The 21,098-nt window shown below is 48.7% G+C and overlaps 1 protein-coding gene across 2 annotated transcripts in view; it reads right to left on the reverse strand.

Annotated features, from left to right (window-relative positions):
- Positions 1–262: 262 nt before the first annotated feature.
- Positions 263–21,098, reverse strand: part of LOC148513679 (uncharacterized) — a 55,716-nt gene continuing 34,880 nt past the window's right edge. For both annotated transcript variants that reach the window (XR_015880149.1, XM_088481555.1), the window contains 2 exons: positions 3,552–3,656; positions 263–952 (listed from right to left, as the gene is read on the reverse strand). Coding sequence is in view for 1 of the 2 variants with exons in the window: in XM_088481555.1 (XP_088337681.1) it covers positions 750–952; positions 3,552–3,656 (308 nt within the window). In the remaining variant the exon portion in view is untranslated. The remainder of the gene's footprint in view (positions 953–3,551; positions 3,657–21,098) is intronic.

Genomic DNA, 21,098 nt, shown 5'->3' on the forward strand with positions numbered 1-21,098 from the left:
CCTATCGGAGCCAAGAAAGTGTTTACCAAGAGCCAGGGCCACCAAAATAATGCACCGAATTGAATGTAAGCTTTTTGGTCAATGTACTGGTTCAAGAACCACTTGGACACAATTGTGAACATCTTTATTACCCAGTGTAAACCCCCTGATGCAAAGTGAGGCTTAGAAGTGTGACTGTGCAATAACCATAACACATATTGATGTTCTTAAAATGGAATGGACAGGGACTCAGCAATGACTCTAGGAACCATATTCTCCAACATAAATCAAATTCAAATTATTTATTCCAGAAATAAAACAAATGCTGCAAAATGTATTCCAACACATAATATAGTCGTTATTACAGGATATAATAAACCCCACCCCCATGATATTCCAATAAAATAGAGCAATTATAACCCCTAATTAGTTTATATAAATTGTTTTTAAAGGAACTGCAGGTGAATGACCAGGGGTTTCTCAAGACAATGGCATTCGACACACTTACTAGTAAACACTTAATATTATGCCCATCACTCACAGTCAAGGCAGCCATTTTGTAAGCTGAGCCAAGATTCATCCTATCAGTTCCCCAAGATCCAGGAACCTCCCTGAGAGATGAGACGCAAAGTTCCCCCAGACATTGATAGGCCACAATTTCATGAAATATTGACGAGCATACAAAATGGCCACCTCCACTAGGGGTACGCATCAAACACGTTTTAAGTAGAGCTATAAATCTGTATAAGGAGGATAGATCTTTTGTAGGGTCAGAAGCGCCTGGCCACCCAAAATGAAAGTAGGACAGCGATGCCCGTAACAACTGATGCGGAGGGCATGGCAGCTGAACTGCAGAGATCGGAATAACAGCAGGATGGAGTTTCTGTCACGGTTGCGCCCAGATATGTGGTTTGAGTTGACCCAAAACAGTTTGTGATGGCTGAACATGACTTCTTCTTTATCGGCAGTGACCCTGCAACAATAACAACACAAATCAAGTTATATTTTTATCTGTTTAACTGCACACCAGCGTATTACGTGCACAAATTGTGTAGGCTGGGTTTTTACCGCATTTCCAAATGTACTAAGCCCCGGCCGCACTATCAATCATCTAATGGTGTTCTGCAAGCGCTAAGCATGTGTCACGTGATGCTGATGAGGGGATTCAGGAGCCGCTCTGCACTGCATGTAGTAGAAAAGCCGCGGCTGCTGATCCCCCATTCGGGAACAGGTGCCCCTGGACACCAGTTCTCAGCAGGGTCACAGCGACCCCATGTGGGGACCTCAGGGCGACCAGAATGTACAACGGTATTTGGCTGCCAGTGTCAGTGGAATCATGTCCTTCGACTCAATCCTTGGGCATGCCCCTGATGCGCTCGCTGCAGATAGCCACCACCAGTGTCTCCGCCTAGGAATGCCTATAGAAATGGCACAGACCTCCTTGCAATTCTGAATTGTTTTCCCATGCAGTATCCATGGGGGCGCATGCACAGAAGTAACAGATCGGGCACTTGCTCCCAATGTTTTACTTACATCCACCTCTAATCAGGCCCTATGTTGGACATACAGGTACAAGATGCTCTGATACCATGGACTCTAAACAGGATGCAGTCAGGAAGCAGACGGTCGAAATGCTGACGCCGCTTCCCGACTGTCTAATCCCAGCAGGGGTCTAATGACAGGCGTCAAAATCCTGACGCCTGTCATTTTACCTACGCCGGGAGCCCGACATACCGAACGAAGGTAAGCCGTGCGCGAACAGCCACGGGGGGGAGGTTAGGTTAGGGGCTTCCAGGGAGGACTTAGTGTTAGGCACCCACCCCCTGGGAGGGTTAGGGTAGGGTAAGGGGGGAGGTTAGGGTTAGGCACCCCCCCGGGAGACTTGGGTTTCGGCTGCAAGGAAGGGGGGGTGTTAGGTTTAGGCACTTGGAGGGGGGGGTTAGGGTAAGGCACTCTAAAGGAGGGTTAGGGTAGTAATAGTTTAAATGCTTACCTGTCGGGATCTTCACTGCCGGTCTTCAGACATGCATCCGGTGGCATTTCATACCTATCCCCTCTAAACATAGCCGGCTGTTCCTATTCCTGGACACTCGGGGTATCAGCGGACTCTGGGCCTGATTCAGACCCGGTCGCCAAGCTGCGAATGCTCGCTATGGGCGATTATCACACATCTGTGCACGCGTATGCGCCAAAGTACGCATGCGTGAACCATTCACTGCGTCCGGGATTCGTGCGCTCATAGTACACAGACTGGACGCTGCTTTTGGTGACAGATTGCGCCGGTTATGGGTGGCGACAGGGGAAGGTGCTTGTGAACGGGGGAGTGGATGTGTGAACGTAGGTGAGTCTGAGCGTCAAAACGGAGTTTAATGGGTTTGCATAATAAGCAAAGTAGCGTCATTGTATAGGCCACTTGGTTGTATTTTAGCCTGAACTGATCACAGTGCTTGCAGTGGGGTAGGGGCTACCTCAAGTGCTGCATGCAGCTCCGATGGGTCTCGATGTTCCCAATTAATCACACACTTCCTGGAGATGACGTGTGCTAAGAGAGAAAGATGGGCGGCTTTATACTCCTTTATACTCACCAGGGCTGCCATCAGAAATTGCGGGGCCCAGTACTGACAAATTGGTAGGGCCCCCCCAGAGGTGGACGGAGCTGTGATGAAGCTACTTTGGGAGCAGGACATCAATTGTGTTGTGTACACCAGTTTAAATATTCTCAAAGTTTGGGCTGTGGGGGCAGTTGTTAGGAAAGGCTGGTTGGACTAGGGGGGAAAAAGGGCAGGGAAGGCTGGCTGGACTGGGCGAGGGGCAAGGCAGATAGGCTGGCTGGATTAGGGGGCACAGGAAAGGCTGGCTGGACTGGGGTAGGGCAGGTAAAAGGACTAGGGAGATGCAGGGAAGGCTGGCTGGACTAGGGAGACGCAGGGAAGGCTGGCTGGACTAGGGAGACGCAGGGAAGGCTGGCTGGACTAGGGAGATGCAGGGAAGGCTGGCTGGACTAGGGAGACGCAGGGAAGGCTGGCTGGACTGGGGGAGACGCAGGGAAGGCTGGCTGGACTGGGGGAGACGCAGGGAAGGCTGGCTGGACTGGGGGAGACGCAGGGAAGGCTGGCTGGACTGGGGGAGACGCAGGGAAGGCTGGCTGGACTAGGGAGACGCAGGGAAGGCTGGCTGGACTAGGGGGCAGGGCAGGGAATGCAGACTGGCTGAACTAGGGGAGGGGCAGGGAAGGCAGACTGGCTGGACTAGGGGGGCACAGGGAAGGCTGGGTGGACCAGGGGGCAGGGCAGGGAATGCAGACTGGCTGGACTAGGAGGGCTCAGGGAAGGTTGGCTGGACTGTGTCAGGGCAGGGAAAATAGGCTGGCTGTACTAGGGGGACGCAGGGAAGGCTGGCTGGACTGGGCAGGTGTAGTTAAAAGGGAAGGCAGGCTGCCTGGATGGACTGGCAGCCTGCCACGGGGGGGGGGGCAGGAAATACTGGCTGGACATGGAAAATTCATCAAGATTAAAGATATACAACATAAGATTAGGGATTTTGTATAGTAGATGGGAACCAGTGTTACCTACCTGAATTAATTGTATGTGTCAGGCATACTTCCAATAATCCACAGGATGTTGTTGAGGGAAGAATATAGGTGCCATAACCACATGTGTAGCAATTCAGAGCATGACCTGTAAATAGTGATTAAAAATACAGTGTGAGAGACAGCCGAAATGAAAACACAGTACAGACAGCAGCAGTGCCGATTCTCCCTCTCAGACATTACCTTACCATGACATACTGTATATACACAGAGCACAGGTACAGTACAGACATCAGCAGTGCCGATTCTCCCTCTCAGGCATTACCTTACCATGACATACTGTATATACACAGCACAGGTACAGTACAGACATCAGCAGTGCCGATTCTCCCTCTCAGGCATTACCTTACCATGACATACTGTATATACACAGCACAGGTACAGTACAGACATCAGTAGTGCCGATTCTCCCTCTCAGGCATTACCTTACCATGACATATACACAGCACAGGTACAGTACAGACATCAGTAGTGCAGATTCTCCCTCTCAGGCATTACCTTACCATGACATACTGTATATACACAGCACAGGTACAGTACAGACATCAGTAGTGCCGATTCTCCCTCTCAGGCATTACCTTACCATGACATATACACAGCACAGGTACAGTACAGACATCAGCAGTGCTGATTGTGCCTCTCAGGCATTACCTTACCATGACATACTGTATATACACAGCACAGGTACAGTACAGACATCAGCAGTGCCGATTCTCCCTCTCAGGCATTACCTTACCATGACGTACTGTATATACACAGCACAGGTACAGTACAGACATCAGCAGTGCCGATTCTCCCTCAGGCATTTCCTTACCATGACATACTGTATATACACAGCACAGGTACAGTACAGACATCAGCAGTGCCGATTCTCCCTCTCAGGCATTACCTTACCATGACGTACTGTATATACACAGCACAGGTACAGTACAGACATCAGCAGTGCCGATTCTCCCTCAGGCATTTCCTTACCATGACATACTGTATATACACAGCACAGGTACAGTACAGACAACAGCAGTGCTGATTCTCCCCTCACACACTACTACACCATGAAATCTATACACAGCACAGGTACAGTACAGAGAGCCAGGGCTGTAGGGAGCCTAGCTGGGCCCAGGTAATGGCAAGAGGGCATGGACTAATGCAAGATGGCTTGGTTATACCCCATGCCAAAAAAATAAAAAGGAAAGGGTGGGTGGTAGCCAGGGGCTGGCTGGCAACTTTTAGCCTGGGGGGCAAATGCATGCAGGTGGCCCTGGCAGAGGAGTAGCGTGTAGCCAGGGTGCCCGAAGAACGTGCGTGCTACGGCGCCCCCCCAAGTGTTCCAGGGAGAAGGCGGATCCATATGGGATTAATGTCAGACTCTCATTGGCTGCTGATCAAAACAAACACACAGCTGCCGGAACCGGCGGCTGTGTGTTAGTCAGTGTAACGCTGACCGAACACGCGCGGTGCAGCCTGTGTCACAGAGACACAGACTGCCCGCGGCCCGGGGGGCATATGGCACCCTGCCCCCTGGCCCAGCTCTCCACTGGGGGTAACACAATCAGTCCAATCACACTCCCTGCTCCTATTTGGCCCAGAGTACAGTACCATCCCCCGTCGGCACCCCTGCAGACAGCAGCAGTGCCAGAGATCACACTGATCCCACACCCCCCCCAGATTTGCCCCTGGCTCACAGCATCCATCCACAGTGCTGCAAATAATATACTTCTTTTAAATAAGGGGGCATGGCCACGCCCCAAGCAGTTAGGCCACCCCCCCAGAAGTACCAGGCTTGCATGTATACACAGCACAGAAATTAATACAACCCTCCGATACCGTCCCCACTTGCAGGCTACACAGAAAATAATATATATATTTTTATACAGCTCTACAGATACTGGCCCCACTTGCAGGCTCCCAAATACTGGGCCTGATTCAGAGCCGGATGCTCTGACAGAGCGCTCGCTCTGAATCAGGGCCGGCCCTCTGGTTTTTTAGAGCAGCCTCCTGGCCGCTCACATAGCTGTGGGTGACCACCGTACTACAAGGGTCTCATCACAAGCCCGATGGTCACGATGGTCTTGACCATCGCGACCATCTGCCTGGCCGCTCGCTATAGCTGTGGGTGGTCACCCACAGCTATGCGAGCGGCCAGGAGGCTGCTCTAAAAAACAAGAAGGCCGGCCCTGATTCAGAGCGAGCGCTCTGTCAGAGCGTCCGGCTCTGAATCAGGGCCAGAGACAGTGGGTGAGATACCGCCAGTCGTGCAGGGTGCAGGGTGTGAGGACTCCTAGGTGCCCCCAGCATGTATTATCAGAAAGATGGCGCTGGCTCATATATTAGCAAAGACTGGCACTGTGCCAGAGTGCTTGCCATCTTATGCGCATTTACTATCTTGCGCCAGGAGAAGGTAGGTTGGGGGGCACCATATGGTGTGGGAGGCTGCGACACAAAGGCCCCCCAGGTGTTAATGGACCTCTGAATTACACTAAACAATGAATAAGGATACAAAGAAAAATTATTTTTACAAACTACCCAGCCTCTGCTGAATTCTTTGTGCTGTGGTTTACTCAGTGATTAGAGTCAGTGAAATGCTTTGTCCTGTAGGCACACATATCTGAGATTGTTCAATAAGCTGTTTGTAGATTTGCAATTCCATTCACAGGAAAGCTACCTTTACAGAGCAAGACACTTACCATTGGAGTTATTCAGAAAGGTACTCCCAGTGGTGAAGATGGGGGAGCAGGTGGAACAGTGTCGGACTTGGGCCCTCTGGGGGAATGCAATGGCTCACGCTGAGTTGGCCAATCTCCAGAGGAGGTGTGGCCAGCCACCACAGAGGCTTGACCAACCATGAGAGGATGGCGGTTTGTCAGGACTGCCAAGTTTGAATGGCCAGAGGGCAAATAGTGGTGTCGTTTCCATAGAAATTAACCAAGTCCCCATGTTCATCCAATGGTCCTGCTTAGCCAGGTAACTAACACTCTAATTGAGTAACAATGTATAATTCAATGGAATATCCTGGAACCCAACCCCTAGAGGATTGGATGGGGCCCCTAGAGCCCACTGGGTATTTCCCCTGTACCCCTGTGGACCAGTCTGACCCTAATGGGTAGGCACATGCCCCGAGAGGCGGATGGGGCAGGGACAACAGCAGTGTACAGATGGTCGCGTCGCCTTGTGTGATATCCTATTAAAATAAGATCATTCTACAAAAGGGCATAGAGGCCAATGCTATTTTGAATAAAGTTTATTTAAATAAAAAACAAAAACAGTTGTTTGAGGAGTGACAGTCGGAGCCGTTGTGAGGGGAGAGCTGATGATGCCATGGAGCAGAGATGAGCAGCTGACAGAGACTAAGGGCCATATTCAATTAGCTGCGAAAACGGCAGTTTTTTTCGGCATTGGCGAAAACTGACATTTTTCTCCAAAAAACGGTGATATTTTCGCCAAAAACTAGAGATACGTTTTCTCCATCCCAGAACAGGCGAAAAAAAAAATGCAAAATCCCTATTTTTGGCTAAAAATTTGGGGATTTCTTTCAGAACCCTTTGGACACCGCCCTAATAATAAATGATCCAAAAAATTTTTTTTGTAAATTTGCGCACTTTGGGAAAAACATGACCGAGCAATTTTTGGTTCTAAAAAAACACCATTGAAAATGGTTTTAATGTATTGGGTCTGATTTTTCGCGGGCGGAATTGATGTGTGAAGTGTTTTAAACATTGCACGCGATCGCAGCAGGCGTGTTTTTTAACGGTTTTTAAAAATGCGTTTTTACGATACGAAAATATACTTGCACCCATTTTAATGTACCCTCAATTTACGTGGAACAGTCATTTCCTGGGCAAAAAATAGCTTTGTATAATTTTCAACGTTTTTAATTTTTTTCCCCAAAATTGCACGGTCGTTTTTCGCCAAAGAGCGCAACTTACGCATTTTTGGGGATAATTTATTGTTAGGAGGGTTGGAGTCCAAAGGTTTCGGAAAGAAATCCCCACATTTTTAGCAAAAAATAGGGATTTTGCATTTTTTTTTCGCCTGGGATGGAGAAAACTCCTGTTTTTGGAGAAAATATTGCCTTTTTTTGCCAAAAACTGCAGTTTTCACCAATGGCGAAAAAAAGTCTGTTTTCGCCGCTAATTGAATACGGCCCTAAGCAGAAGGGAGAGACACAGCAGTGGGAGAGCAACATAAGTAACATAGAGCCAAATAAAGAACCGTTTAGTGTCAAACCGTGATCCTGCTGACACCCTCAGCTAAGAGAGCGCGCAGCATGTGTCAGAGACAAGACTTTATACCTTTGCCTAATTCACCTTCATCTGAGGGGACACTGGCTCAGCAACGTTCATTGGACTGGGTGAGATAAATCCTTTAAATATATATTTAGAAATCTGCTCCCACTGCACAGGACTTTGGCCCTCATTCAGAGCCGTTCGCTATTTGCGGTCGTTCGTTCAAAAACAAGGGGTGGCTATTCAAATGATCCGTTCGCAAATTGCAGTCTGTTCACACCTCTAAGTCTGAACGAGCGAGCAAAACATACGCTCGTTTATTTGTTAAAAACACCCCCTTGCCGCTCGCACCATACGTCATGTCCGCTATTTATTAGATTAATCGAGTACATCGACCAGCGTATGAACTGCTCGCTATTCTTGTGGTTGGTGTTTGCTACCACAAATTTGCGAGCAGTTCTGGCTATAAAATAACCCAGTGACGTGGTCAATGACGCTGCTGTATTAATTATGCACACCCATAATACGCCCGTTTTGACCTTTAAGCACGCCTGCGTTCGGATCTCCACTCCCCATTTTCAAGCACCTTCCCCTGTTACCACCCACATACGCCTCATTCTGTCACTCAAAATAGCAGGCACTCGCTATATAGCGTACAAACGATTTTTGCCCGCACTGACTGGTTCGCGCATGCGTACTAAAAACCGTACGCATGCGCAGATGTGCAAACATCGCTCGGAACGAGCGTACTGCCGCTAACTAGCGGCTCTGAATGAGGGCCTTTATCCTATAGATGCTATACCTATACAGCGGATCCACAGGAAGCAGTTCTAGTTTGTTTGATACAACCATCTTTAATACATGTGCTACAATATTTTGCTCCTTGCTAAAAGGAGTTTTACATCCTGAATCCCACAGCTTAGCAAGATAATTGGGCCCCAACGTGCACATAAAGACCCCCTGTAGTATCCTTGGCCACACCAAAGTTATCTTGGACTTTAGTAATGTCTATGCATAGATTGATTATATTGGTTTGTTGTAGTAATGTAGCATTAAGCTAAAATGTTGTTATATAATTTTCCATATGTGTGATGACCTTAATATGTATAAAGTGTATGTTATGTCATTAGATTGTGTAAGTTTAAATTAGCTGAATCCATTCTCTCTCCTCTTCACCATAACCAATTCCTAGTCCTAGTTATGGAATAAACTGCTTTATTCTTTTATGCAAAGCCCTGTCTACCCTTCTTTGTGTCTGCCTGGGGAATCCTTGCCTCTCTGCCGGGATAGGGTATAGGGAAAAGCTGTTGTCAAAGAAAGAATACCCTACCAAGGTAACTCTGACCTGTACCTACACCATATTATTTGCACCCTGATCACACCAGGGTATTACATTTGTATAAAAAAAAAACGCAGGAGGCACACGCACGCTGCACACTGCTCTGCTAAGGGGACACGCTGCGCTATACTCTGCTGATGGTAACTAAGTATAGCGGCACTGTGACAGCACGCAGCGCTATACTCTGCTGATTGTGGCTATGTATAGCGGCACTGTGACAGCACGCTGCGCTATACTCTGCTGATGGTGGCTATGTATAACGGCACTGTGACAGCACGCTGCACTATACTCTGCTGATGGTGGCTGTGTATAGGGGCACTGTGACAACACGCTGCGCTATACTCTAATGATGGTGGCTATGTATAGGGGCACTGTGACAGCACGCTGCACTATGCTCTGCTGATGGTGGCTATGTATAGGGGCACTGTGACAGCACGCTGCACTATACTCTGCTGATGGTGGCTATGTATAGGGGCACAGTGACAGCACGCTGCACTATACTCTGCTGATGGTGGCTATGTATTGGGGCACTGTGACAGCACGCTGCGCTATACTCTGCTGATGGTGGCTATGTATAGGGGCACTGTGACAGCACGCTGCGCTATACTCTGCTGATGGTGGCTATGTATTGGGGCACTGTGACAGCACGCTGCGCTATACTCTGCTGATGGTGGCTATGTATAGGGGCACTGTGACAGCACGCTGCGCTATACTCTGCTGATGGTGGCTATGTATTGGGGCACTGTGACAGCACGCTGCACTATACTCTGCTGATGGTGGCTATGTATAGGGGCACTGTGACAGCACGCTGCGCTATACTCTGCTGATGGTGGCTATGTATAGGGGCACTGTGACAGCACACTGCACTATACTCTGCTGATGGTGGCTATGTGTAGGGGCACTGACAGCACGCTGCACTATACTCTGCTGATGGTGGCTATGTATAGCGGCACTGTGACAGCACGCTGCGCTATACTCTGCTGATGGTGGCTATGTATAGGGGCACTGACAGCACGTTGCACTATACTCTGCTGATGTTTGCTATGTAAAGGGGCATTAGGACAGCACGCTGTGCTATACTCTGCTGATGGCTATGTATAGGGGCACTGTGACAGCACGCTGCACTATACTCTGCTGATGGTGGCTATGTATAGGGGCACTGTGACAGCACGCTGCGCTATACTCTGCTGATGGTGGCTATGTATAGGGGCACTGTGACAGCACGCTGCACTATACTCTGCTGATGGTGGCTATGTATAGGGGCACTGTGACAGCACGCTGCACTATACTCTGCTGAAGGTGGCTATGTATTGGGGCACTGTGACAGCACGCTGCGCTATACTCTGCTGATGGTGGCTATGTATAGGGGCACTGTGACAGCACGCTGCGCTATACTCTGCTGATGGTGGCTATGTATTGGGGCACTGTGACAGCACGCTGCGCTATACTCTGCTGATGGTGGCTGTGTATAGCGGCACTGTGACAGCATGCTGCGCTATACTCTGCTGATGGTGGCTGTGTATAGGGGCACTGTGACAGCACGCTGCGCTATACTCTGCTGATGGTGGCTATGTATAGGGGCACTGTGACAGCACGCTGCACTATACTCTGCTGATGGTGGCTATGTATAGGGGCACTGTGACAGAACGCTGCACTATACTCTGCTGATGGTGGCTATGTATTGGGGCACTGTGACAGCACGCTGCGCTATACTCTGCTGATGGTGGCTATGTATTGGGGCACTGTGACAGCACGCTGCGCTATTCTCTGCTGATGGTGGCTATGTATAGGAGCACTGTGACAGCACGCTGCGCTATACTCTGCTGATGGTGGCTATGTATTGGGGCACTGTGACAGCATGCTGTGCTATACTCTGCTGATGGTGGCTATGTATTGGGGCACTGTGACAGCACGCTGCACTATACTCTGCTGATGGTGGCTATGTATAAGGGCACTGTGACAGCATGCTGCGCTATACTCTGCTAATGGTGGCTATGTATTGGGGCACTGTGACAGCACGCTGCACTATACTCTGCTGATGGTGGCTATGTATAGGGGCACTGTGACAGCACGCTGCGCTATACTCTGCTGATGGTGGCTATGTATAGGGGCACTGTGACAGCACACTGCACTATACTCTGCTGATGGTGGCTATGTGTAGGGGTACTGACAGCACGCTGCACTATACTCTGCTGATGGTGGCTATGTATAGTGGCACTGTGACAGCACGCTGCGCTATACTCTGCTGATGGTGGCTATGTATAGGGGCACTGACAGCACGTTGCACTATACTCTGCTGATGTTTGCTATGTATAGGGGCATTGTGACAGCACGCTGAGCTATACTCTGCTGATGGCTATGTATAGGGGCACTGTGACAGCACGCTGCACTATACACTGCTGATGGTGGCTATGTATAGGGGCACTGTGACAGCACGCTGCGCTATACTCTGCTGATGGTGGCTATGTATAGGGGCACTGTGACAGCACGCTGCACTATACTCTGCTAATGGTGGCTATGTATAGGGGCACTGTGACAGCACGCTGTGCTATACTCTGCTGATGGTGGCTATGTATAGGGGCACTGTGACAGCACACTGCACTATACTCTGCTGATGGTGGCTATGTATAGGGGCACTGTGACAGCACGCTGCGCTATACTCTGCTGATGGTGGCTATGTATTGGGGCACTGTGACAGCACGCTGCGCTATTCTCTGCTGATGGTGGCTATGTATAGGGGCACTGTGACAGCACGCTACGCTATTCTCTGCTGATGGTGGCTATGTATAGGGGCACTGTGACAGCACGCTGCACTATACTCTGCTGATGGTGGCTATGTGTAGGGGCACTGACAGCACGCTGCACTATACTCTGCTGATGGTGGCTATGTATAGGGGCACTGTGACAGCACACTGCACTATACTCTGCTGATGGTGGCTATGTGTAGGGGCACTGACAGCACGCTGCACTATACTCTGCTGATGGTGGCTATGTATAGGGGCACTGTGACAGCACGCTGCGCTATACTCTGCTGATGGTGGCTATGTATTGGGGCACTGTGACAGCACGCTGCGCTATACTCTGCTGATGGTGGCTATGTATAGGAGCCCTGTGACAGCACGCTGCACTATACTCTGCTGATGGTGGCTATGTATAGGGGCATTGTGACAGCACGCTGCGCTATACTCTGCTAATGGTGGCTATGTATAGGAGCACTGTGACAGCACGCTGCACTATACTCTGCTGATGGTGGCTATGTATAGGGGCACTGTGACAGCACGCTGCGCTATACTCTGCTGATGGTGGCTATGTATTGGGGCACTGTGACAGCACGCTGCGCTATACTCTGCTGATGGTGGCTATGTATTGGGGCACTGTGACAGCACGCTGCGCTATTCTCTGCTGATGGTGGCTATGTATAGGGGCACTGTGACAGCACGCTACGCTATTCTCTGCTGATGGTGGCTATGTATAGGGGCACTGTGACAGCACGCTGCACTATACTCTGCTGATGGTGGCTATGTATTGGGGCACTGTGACAGCACACTGCACTATACTCTGCTGATGGTGGCTATGTGTAGGGGCACTGACAGCACGCTGCACTATACTCTGCTGATGGTGGCTATGTATAGCGGCACTGTGACAGCACGCTGCACTATACTCTGCTGATGGTGGCTATGTATAGGGGCACTGACAGCACGCTGCGCTATACTCTGCTGATGTTTGCTATGTATAGGGGCATTGTGACAGCACGCTGTGCTATACTCTTCTGATGGTGGCTATGTATAGGGGCTCTGTGACAGCACGCTGTGCTATACTCTGCTGATGGCTATGTATAGGGGCACTGTGACAGCACGCTGCACTATGCTACACTATACTCTGCTAATGGTGGCTATGTATAGGGGCACTGTGACAGCACGCTGCACTATACTCTGCTGATGGTGGCTATGTATTGGGGCACTGTGACAGCACGCTGCGCTATACTCTGCTGATGGTGGCTATGTATAGCGGCACTGTGACAGCACGCTGCGCTATACTCTGCTGATGGTGGCTATGTATAGGGGCACTGTGACAGCACGCTGCGCTATACTCTGCTGATGGTGGCTATGTATAGGGGCACTGTGACAGCACGCTGCACTATACACTGCTGATGGTGGCTATGTATAGGGGAACTGTGACAGCACGCTGCGCTATACTCTGCTGATGGTGGCTATGTATAGGGGCACTGTGACAGCACGCTGCGCTATACCCTGCTGATGGTGGCTATGTATTGGGGCACTGTGACAGCACGCTGCGCTATACCCTGCTGATGGTGGCTATGTATTGGGGCACTGTGACAGCATGCTGCGCTATACTCTGCTGATGGTGGCTATGTATTGGGGCACTGTGACAGCACGCTGCACTATACTCTGCTGATGGTGGCTATGTATAGGGGCACTGTGACAGCACACTGCACTATACTCTGCTGATAGTGGCTACGTGTAGGGGCACTGACAGCACGCTGCGCTATACTCTGCTGTTGGTGGCTATGTATAGGGGCACTGTGACAGCACGCTGCGCTATACTCTGCTGATGATGGCTATGTATTGGTGCACTGTGACAGCACGCTGCGCTATACTCTGCTGATGGTGGCTATGTATTGGGGCACTGTGACAGCACGCTGCGCTATACTCTGCTGATGGTGGCTATGTATAGGGGCACTGTGACAGCACGCTGCACTATACTCTGCTGATGGTGGCTATGTATAGGGGCACTGTGACAGCACGCTGCGCTATACTCTGCTGATGGTGGCTATGTGTAGGGGCACTGACAGCACGCTGCACTATACTCTGCTGATGGTGGCTATGTATAGCGGCACTGTGACAGCACGCTGCGCTATACTCTGCTGATGGTGGCTATGTATAGGGGCACTGACAGCACGCTGCGCTATACTCTGCTAATGTTTGCTATGTATAGGGGCATTGTGACAGCACGCTGTGCTATACTCTGCTGATGGTGGCTATGTATAGGGGCACTGTGACAGCACGCTGTGCTATACTCTGCTGATGGCTATGTATAGGGGCACTGTGACAGCACGCTGCACTATACTCTGCTGATGGTGGCTATGTATAGGGGCACTGTGACAGCAAGCTGTACTATACTCTGCTGATGGTGGCTATGTATTGGGGCACTGTGACAGCACGCTGCGCTATACTTTGCTGATGGTGGCTATGTATAGGGGCACTGTGACAGCACGCTGCGCTATACTCTGCTGATGGTGGCTATGTATAGGGGCACTGACAGCACGCTGTGCTATACTCTGCAGATGTTTGCTATGTATAGGGGCATTGTGACAGCACGCTGTGCTATACCCTGCTGATGGCTATGTATAGGGGCACTGTGACAGCACGCTGCACTATACTCTGCTGATGGTGGCTATGTATAGGGCCACTGTGACAGCACGCTGCGCTATACTCTGCTGATGGTGGCTATGTATAGGGGCACTGTGACAGCACGCTGCGCTATACTCTGCTGATGGTGGCTATGTATTGGGGCACTGTGACAGCATGCTGCGCTATACTCTGCTGATGGTGGCTATGTATTGGGGCACGTGACAGCATGCTGCGCTATACTCTGCTAATGGTGGCTGTCTATAGGGGCACTGTGACAGCACGCTGCACTATACTCTGCTGATGGTGGCTATGTATAGGTGCACTGTGACAGCACGCTGCGCTATACTCTGCAGATGGTGGCTATGTATAGGGGCACTGTGACAGCACGCTGCGCTATACTCTGCTGATGGTGGCTATGTATAGGGGCACTGTGACAGCACGCTGCACTATACTCTGCTGATGGTGGCTATGTATAGGGGCACTGTGACAGCACGCTGCGCTATACTCTGCTGATGGTGGCTATGTATAGGGGCACTGACAGCACGCTGCGCTATACTCTGCTGATGGTGGCTATGTATAGGGGCACTGTGACACCACGCTGCACTATACTCTGCTGATGGTGGCTATGTATAGGTGCACTGTGACAGCTCGCTGTGCTATACTCTGCTGATGGTGGCTGTGTATAGGGGCACTGTGACAGCACGCTGCACTATACTCTGCTGATGGTGGCTATGTATAGGGGCACTGTGACAGCACTCTGCACTATACTCTGCTGATGGTGGCTGTGTATAGGGGCACTGTGACAGCACGCTGCACTATACTCTGCTGATGGTGGCTATGTATAGGGGCACTGTGACAGCACACTGCACTATACTCTGCTGACGGTGGCTATGTGTAGGGGCACTGACAGCACGCTGCACTATACTCTGCTGATGGTGGCTGTGTATAGGGGCACTGTGACAGCACGCTGCACTATACTCTGCTGATGGTGGCTATGTATAGGGGCACTGTGACAGCATTCTGCGCTATACTCTGCTGATGGTGGCTATGTATTGGGGCACTGTGACAGCATGCTGCGCTATACTCTGCTAATGGTGGCTATGTATAGGGGCACTGTGACAGCATGCTGCACTATACTCTGCTGATGGTGGCTATGTATAGGTGCACTGTGACAGCACGCTGCGCTATACTCTGCTGATGGTGGCTATGTATAGGGGCACTGTGACAGCACACTGCACTATACTCTGCTGATGGTGGCTATGTGTAGGGGCACTGACAGCACGCTGCACTATACTCTGCTGATGGTGGCTATGTATAACGGCACTGTGACTGCACGCTGCGCTATACTCTGCTGATGGTGGCTATGTATAGGGGCACTGACAGCACGCTGCGCTATACTCTGCTGATGTTTGCTATGTATTGGGGCATTGTGACAGCACGCTGCGCTATACTCTGCTGATGGCTATGTATAGGGGCACTGTGACAGCACGCTGCACTATACTCTGCTGATGGTGGCTATGTATAGGGGCACTGTGACAGCACGCTGCGCTATACTCTGCTGATGGTGGCTATGTATAGGGGCACTGTGACAGCACGCTGCGCTATACTCTGCTGATGGTGGCTATGTATAGGGGCACTGTGACTGCACGCTGCGCTATACTCTGCTGATGGTGGCTATGTATAGGGGCACTGTGACAGCACGCTGCGCTATACTCTGCTGATGGTGGCTATGTATAGGGGCACTGTGACAGCACGCTGCGCTATACTCTGCTGATGGTGGCTGTGTATAGGGGCACTGTGACAGCACGCTGCACTATACTCTGCTGATGGTGGCTATGTATAGGTGCACTGTGACAGCACGCTGCACTATACTCTGCTGATGGTGGCTATGTATAGGGGCACTGTGACAGCACGCTGCGCTATACTCTGCTGATGGTGGCTATGTATAGGGGCACTGTGACAGCACGCTGCACTATACTCTGCTGATGGTGGCTATGTATTGGGGCACTGTGACAGCACGCTGCACTATACTCTGCTGATGGTGGCTATGTATTGGGGCACTGTGACAGCGCGCTGCGCTATACTCTGCTGATGGTGGCTATGTATTGGGGCACTGAGTGCTGCTGCACTTTTGTCTGAAGATGGTGGCTATGTATAGGGGGCACTGACCGCACACTGATGTACGCTGCACTATGCTATGCTGATTAAAGTGGTTGTGTCCAAAGATGCCAGACTTACAAGTGGCTGTGTGTACAAAAAAAAAAAACCCTTCAAGAAATTATTATTTTTTTTTTTTGTGGTGCTGTACCCCACGTGTATACATTACATTTGAAACTAATCTAGTTTCAGACGCACCCAAAGGTGTAGGGGTTTAGGGGACTCAAACACAACCTCAGTTTTAAATAAGACCACTTGATTTCCTGTTCAATAATGTTGCAGTGGTGGACTGAAGGCACTGCATTGCTCCACAGCCCATATACCCCCATGCAGTCATGGGGTGCAGGGGCTCAAATACACTGTATAGTACAGTAGGTCTTAGACGCACCAACAGTGTATTGTGATTGAGGGGCTCAAACAGGGGCTTTCAATGAGATGACTTATCCAAACCCTAAAGAAAAATAATCCTCTTGTTTCGAATATTTTTGTGTCAATCATATTTGTGTCGACCTTTTGACCAAACCTTATCCCTAAAAATAATACTAATACCACTAATAAAATAATAATAATAATGTGTCGATCATTTTTGTCAACTTTTCACCAAACCGTAACCCTAAAAAAACAAATCAAAACAGCATGCGTCAACAATTTTAGTGTTGACCTTTATTTTGTGTCGACCATTCTTGTGAGTTAACCTTTTGACCAAACCTGAAACTGTAAAAAAATATATACAATATACTGTATAAAAAACAATGCCATGTCAACCATTTGACCAAACCCTAACTGTAAACAAACAAAAAAAAAATTAGAATATATATATATATATATATATATATATATATTTCAATTTAGTTGACCTTTTCACTAAACCTTAACCCTAAAAATAAGAATACTGTAACAAAATTCATTGTGTCGACCATTTTTGTGTTGACCTTTTCACCATTTCGGCCATTTGTACCCGTTGACCCGTACTGTAGAAGTGAAAGGATATCCCAGACAACCGGCCAAATCACGTTCGGGACACTTTAGCTGTGTATTTGCATGTCACATGTTCGCACAAACAATCTTTAATAATATTGCAGAAGCTTGTTGAACGGGATGCAAATCTGGCATTACTCCCCCGCTAGAAAGAGCTTGGTGCTGGTTATGGATAATACAGGGGACCGTCTCAGCTGGGACCAGTGCTGGTTGTGCTAAATACAGGGGACCCCTATGTTGTCTGTCACCTGTATTTTCACAACCAGGACAGGCTTTGTGTGTGTAACCTGGCTGTTTCGGTTCAGTTATACAGGTTGAGTCTCCCATATACAAATACGGAATATTTTTAGCATGACTGAGATAGTGCAACCTTTGATTTTTGATGGTTCAATGTACACAAACTTTGTTTAAGGCACAAAATTAAAAATAAAGTATAAAATGACATATAGGCTGTGTGTAGAAGGTGTATATGACATATAATGAATTTCATGTATCTACACAAACTGTGTTTGAGCTAGGGATGTGCAGGCTCGGATAGGTTCGAGTTTGCACGTGGAGTTCGGATTTTTCCCTCCAAAAAAACGGAACTCAGAACGAGGCAAAACGTCATCTTACATGGACGAACATCATCATTCCTGGACAAAAGACCAGGAATGATGATGTTCGTCCATGTAAGATGACGTTTTGCCTCGTTCTGAGTTCCGTTTTTTTGGAGGGAAAAATCCGAACTCCACGTGCAAACTCGAACCTATCCGAGCCTGCACATCCCTAGTTTGAGCCACAAAATTATTGAAAGTATTGTATAAAATGACCTGCAGGCTGTGTGTATAAGGTGTATATGAATCAAAAATGCATTCTGTGATTAGTTTTGGGCCCTATTCCTAAGACATTTCAATATGGTGTGCAATTATTCCAAAATACGGAATATTCTGATATCCAAAATACCCCTGGTCCCAAGCATTTTGGATATGGGAGACTCAAACTGTAATTACTGTCTCCCTATCTATTAGATTCTACCAGCAGAAAAACATTTTGCTGGGTTTTTCTGCAGAAGCCTGGGAAGTCTATTTGAAATGAACCATATACTCACAGGGGATTGCAATAACAAGGATAACCCACAAAAAAAACCAACCCTTTTTTCAGTTAAAAATGACAAATTATTTTAAACATTGTGGCTGTTCTTCATCTTTAAAAGAGGAACTAGAAGAACAAGTCCAGTCTTCCAGTTCCCTGTACATGTGTGAACCAGCAAAGACACTAGGACTGGCTGTTAAAACAGTAATGGAGCATACACACGGTCAGATTTGTCAGACTTGTCAGATTTGTCAGATGAACGACTGAACGATTTGAACGATTTTACCAAAGTTTTGAACGATTTGAACGATTGAACGATTTTTGACTGCATTAAAATTAATGGAATCGTCCAAGTCTGACTGCAAACCCATCAGATGTCAGATATCGTTATCTGACAAACGGGAACACGCATCGTTGATCATCCATCGTTCAGGCATGTCAGATATGAACGATTTTCCTTCAGATATGAACGACTGAACGATTTTTAAATCGTTATCGTTCATATCTGAAGGAAAAATCTGACCGTGTGTATGCACCATAAGTCACCTCCTACCAAACACCCAACACCCCCCCTCAGCTTGTATTGCTGGGGAGAAAAAAATGCAATTTGTAAATTCTGGTGTTAGAGTATCTTTGTTATTGCAAAATGTGTCCATGTATGAACTATTGCAGAGGTTCCCAAACTCCACCATTACATTCCAGTTTTAAAGGCTATCCATGCTTGAGCACAGGTGACAATTAGTACCTCAATAAATTTTATATAACCTTTTGGACTCAAGCATGGATAGACTTAAAACCTGGACTGTAATGGCAACGTTTGGGAACCTCTGAACTGTTGCATCACACTATACCAGTGGTTCTCAAAATACTGTAGTTGAAGTTACTTGTGCATGATTAAAGAAATCCAGAAAACATGATCCATTAGGGGTACTTGAGGACTGGAGTTGAGCATTACTGCACTATAATAACATTGCTCAACTGTTATCAAAATTGTTAGAATAAAACACATAAGTACTTCCCAATTTTTCTACATTCCCAAAACTATAATTGATCAATTCAAATATCTACATCCCACAGATTTTTTTATTTGATATATAAATGCATTAAAGTAATCAGATTTTAAGATTTTTTTTCTTTAGTGCATGTGACTAGCTTTATCGTCCTATAATCACTTACCAACTTGAAAAGTCAGAATGGCCAAAAGGGAAATTGCAATCTTGTTCATTCTCAGTGTGTCCTGGAATCAGGGCCTGATTCAGACCCACTCGCGAGCGCTATGCTCTCGCAAGCGGGTCGATGGTGGTCCAGTGCGCATGCACACGACGGAGCCGGTTCCGTCGTGCAAATGCGCGAGACCCGAATAGCGACGGGCAACCCGTCGCTCCGGGTCTCGTACCAAAGGGGGCGTGCTGTCGATGTTGAGTGACAGCACGCCCCCTTTGGTGGGCGGGCCGGGGGCGTGGCTGCTCAGACAGAGGCGTTCCCATGGAAACGCCTATCATCTGGAGCCGGCCCCACTGACTGAGTGCTTTCGGCTCTGTTAGAGCCGAAAGCATTCTGGGGCTTGCGGCAATGAGACCCTACCACAAGGGTCTTGTTGCAAGCCCGATGGTCACGATGGTCTTGACCATCGCGACCATCTTCCTGGCCGCTCGCTATAGCTGTGGGTGGTCACCCACAGCTATGCGAGTGGCCAGGAGGCCGCTCTAAAAAAACAGAGGGCCGGCCCTGATTCAGAGCGAGCGCTCTGTCAGAGCGTCCGGCTCTGGATCAGGCCCTCAGTCTCTTATCTGCTGTACTCTCCCTACTATGTACTTTCTCTGTTATGCTGAGGTCATGTCCCTCTCAGACCAAAAAAGGCCCCACCCAGTTGGTATCTAGGGGAAGCAAACTCAGGGTTTTTAAGCCTAAAATTTAGCATTGTATTTGCACTGACTGACTCTATATATATTATTTTGGTTTAACACAGAAGCAACAAAAAAATAAAGTTTTGCTCAGTGGCCACTTTATTAGGTACACCTGCTTGTTCATTTAAAAAAATCCAAACATAGAATCATGTAGCAGCAACTCAATGCATACAAATATGCAGACATGGTCAAGAGGTTCAGCTGTTGTTCAGACATAACACCAGAATGTGGGAAGAAATGTGATCTAAGCAAAGTTGTGATCTAAGCATAGGTGTGCGCAGGTGCGGGCACGGGGGTGCCGGGGTGCCACTTCTGCACTTTCCCCTCTGCTGGGTCATGGACTACCCTGTCGTGGTGCTGGAGGGTGAGGTTGGGGCTTTTGGCAGTCTGGAGGCATTGGGATCAGCCTAGGCATGAAGGGGTTGAAGGGGCAGTGATGTGATGGGGGGGAACTTAAATCCAACCCTGACAGTTATGGTT

This window comes from Taudactylus pleione, unplaced genomic scaffold (genome assembly GCF_031769625.1).
Source record: "Taudactylus pleione unplaced genomic scaffold, aTauple2 ptg000274l, whole genome shotgun sequence".
Classification (NCBI taxonomy): domain Eukaryota; kingdom Metazoa; phylum Chordata; class Amphibia; order Anura; family Myobatrachidae; genus Taudactylus; species Taudactylus pleione.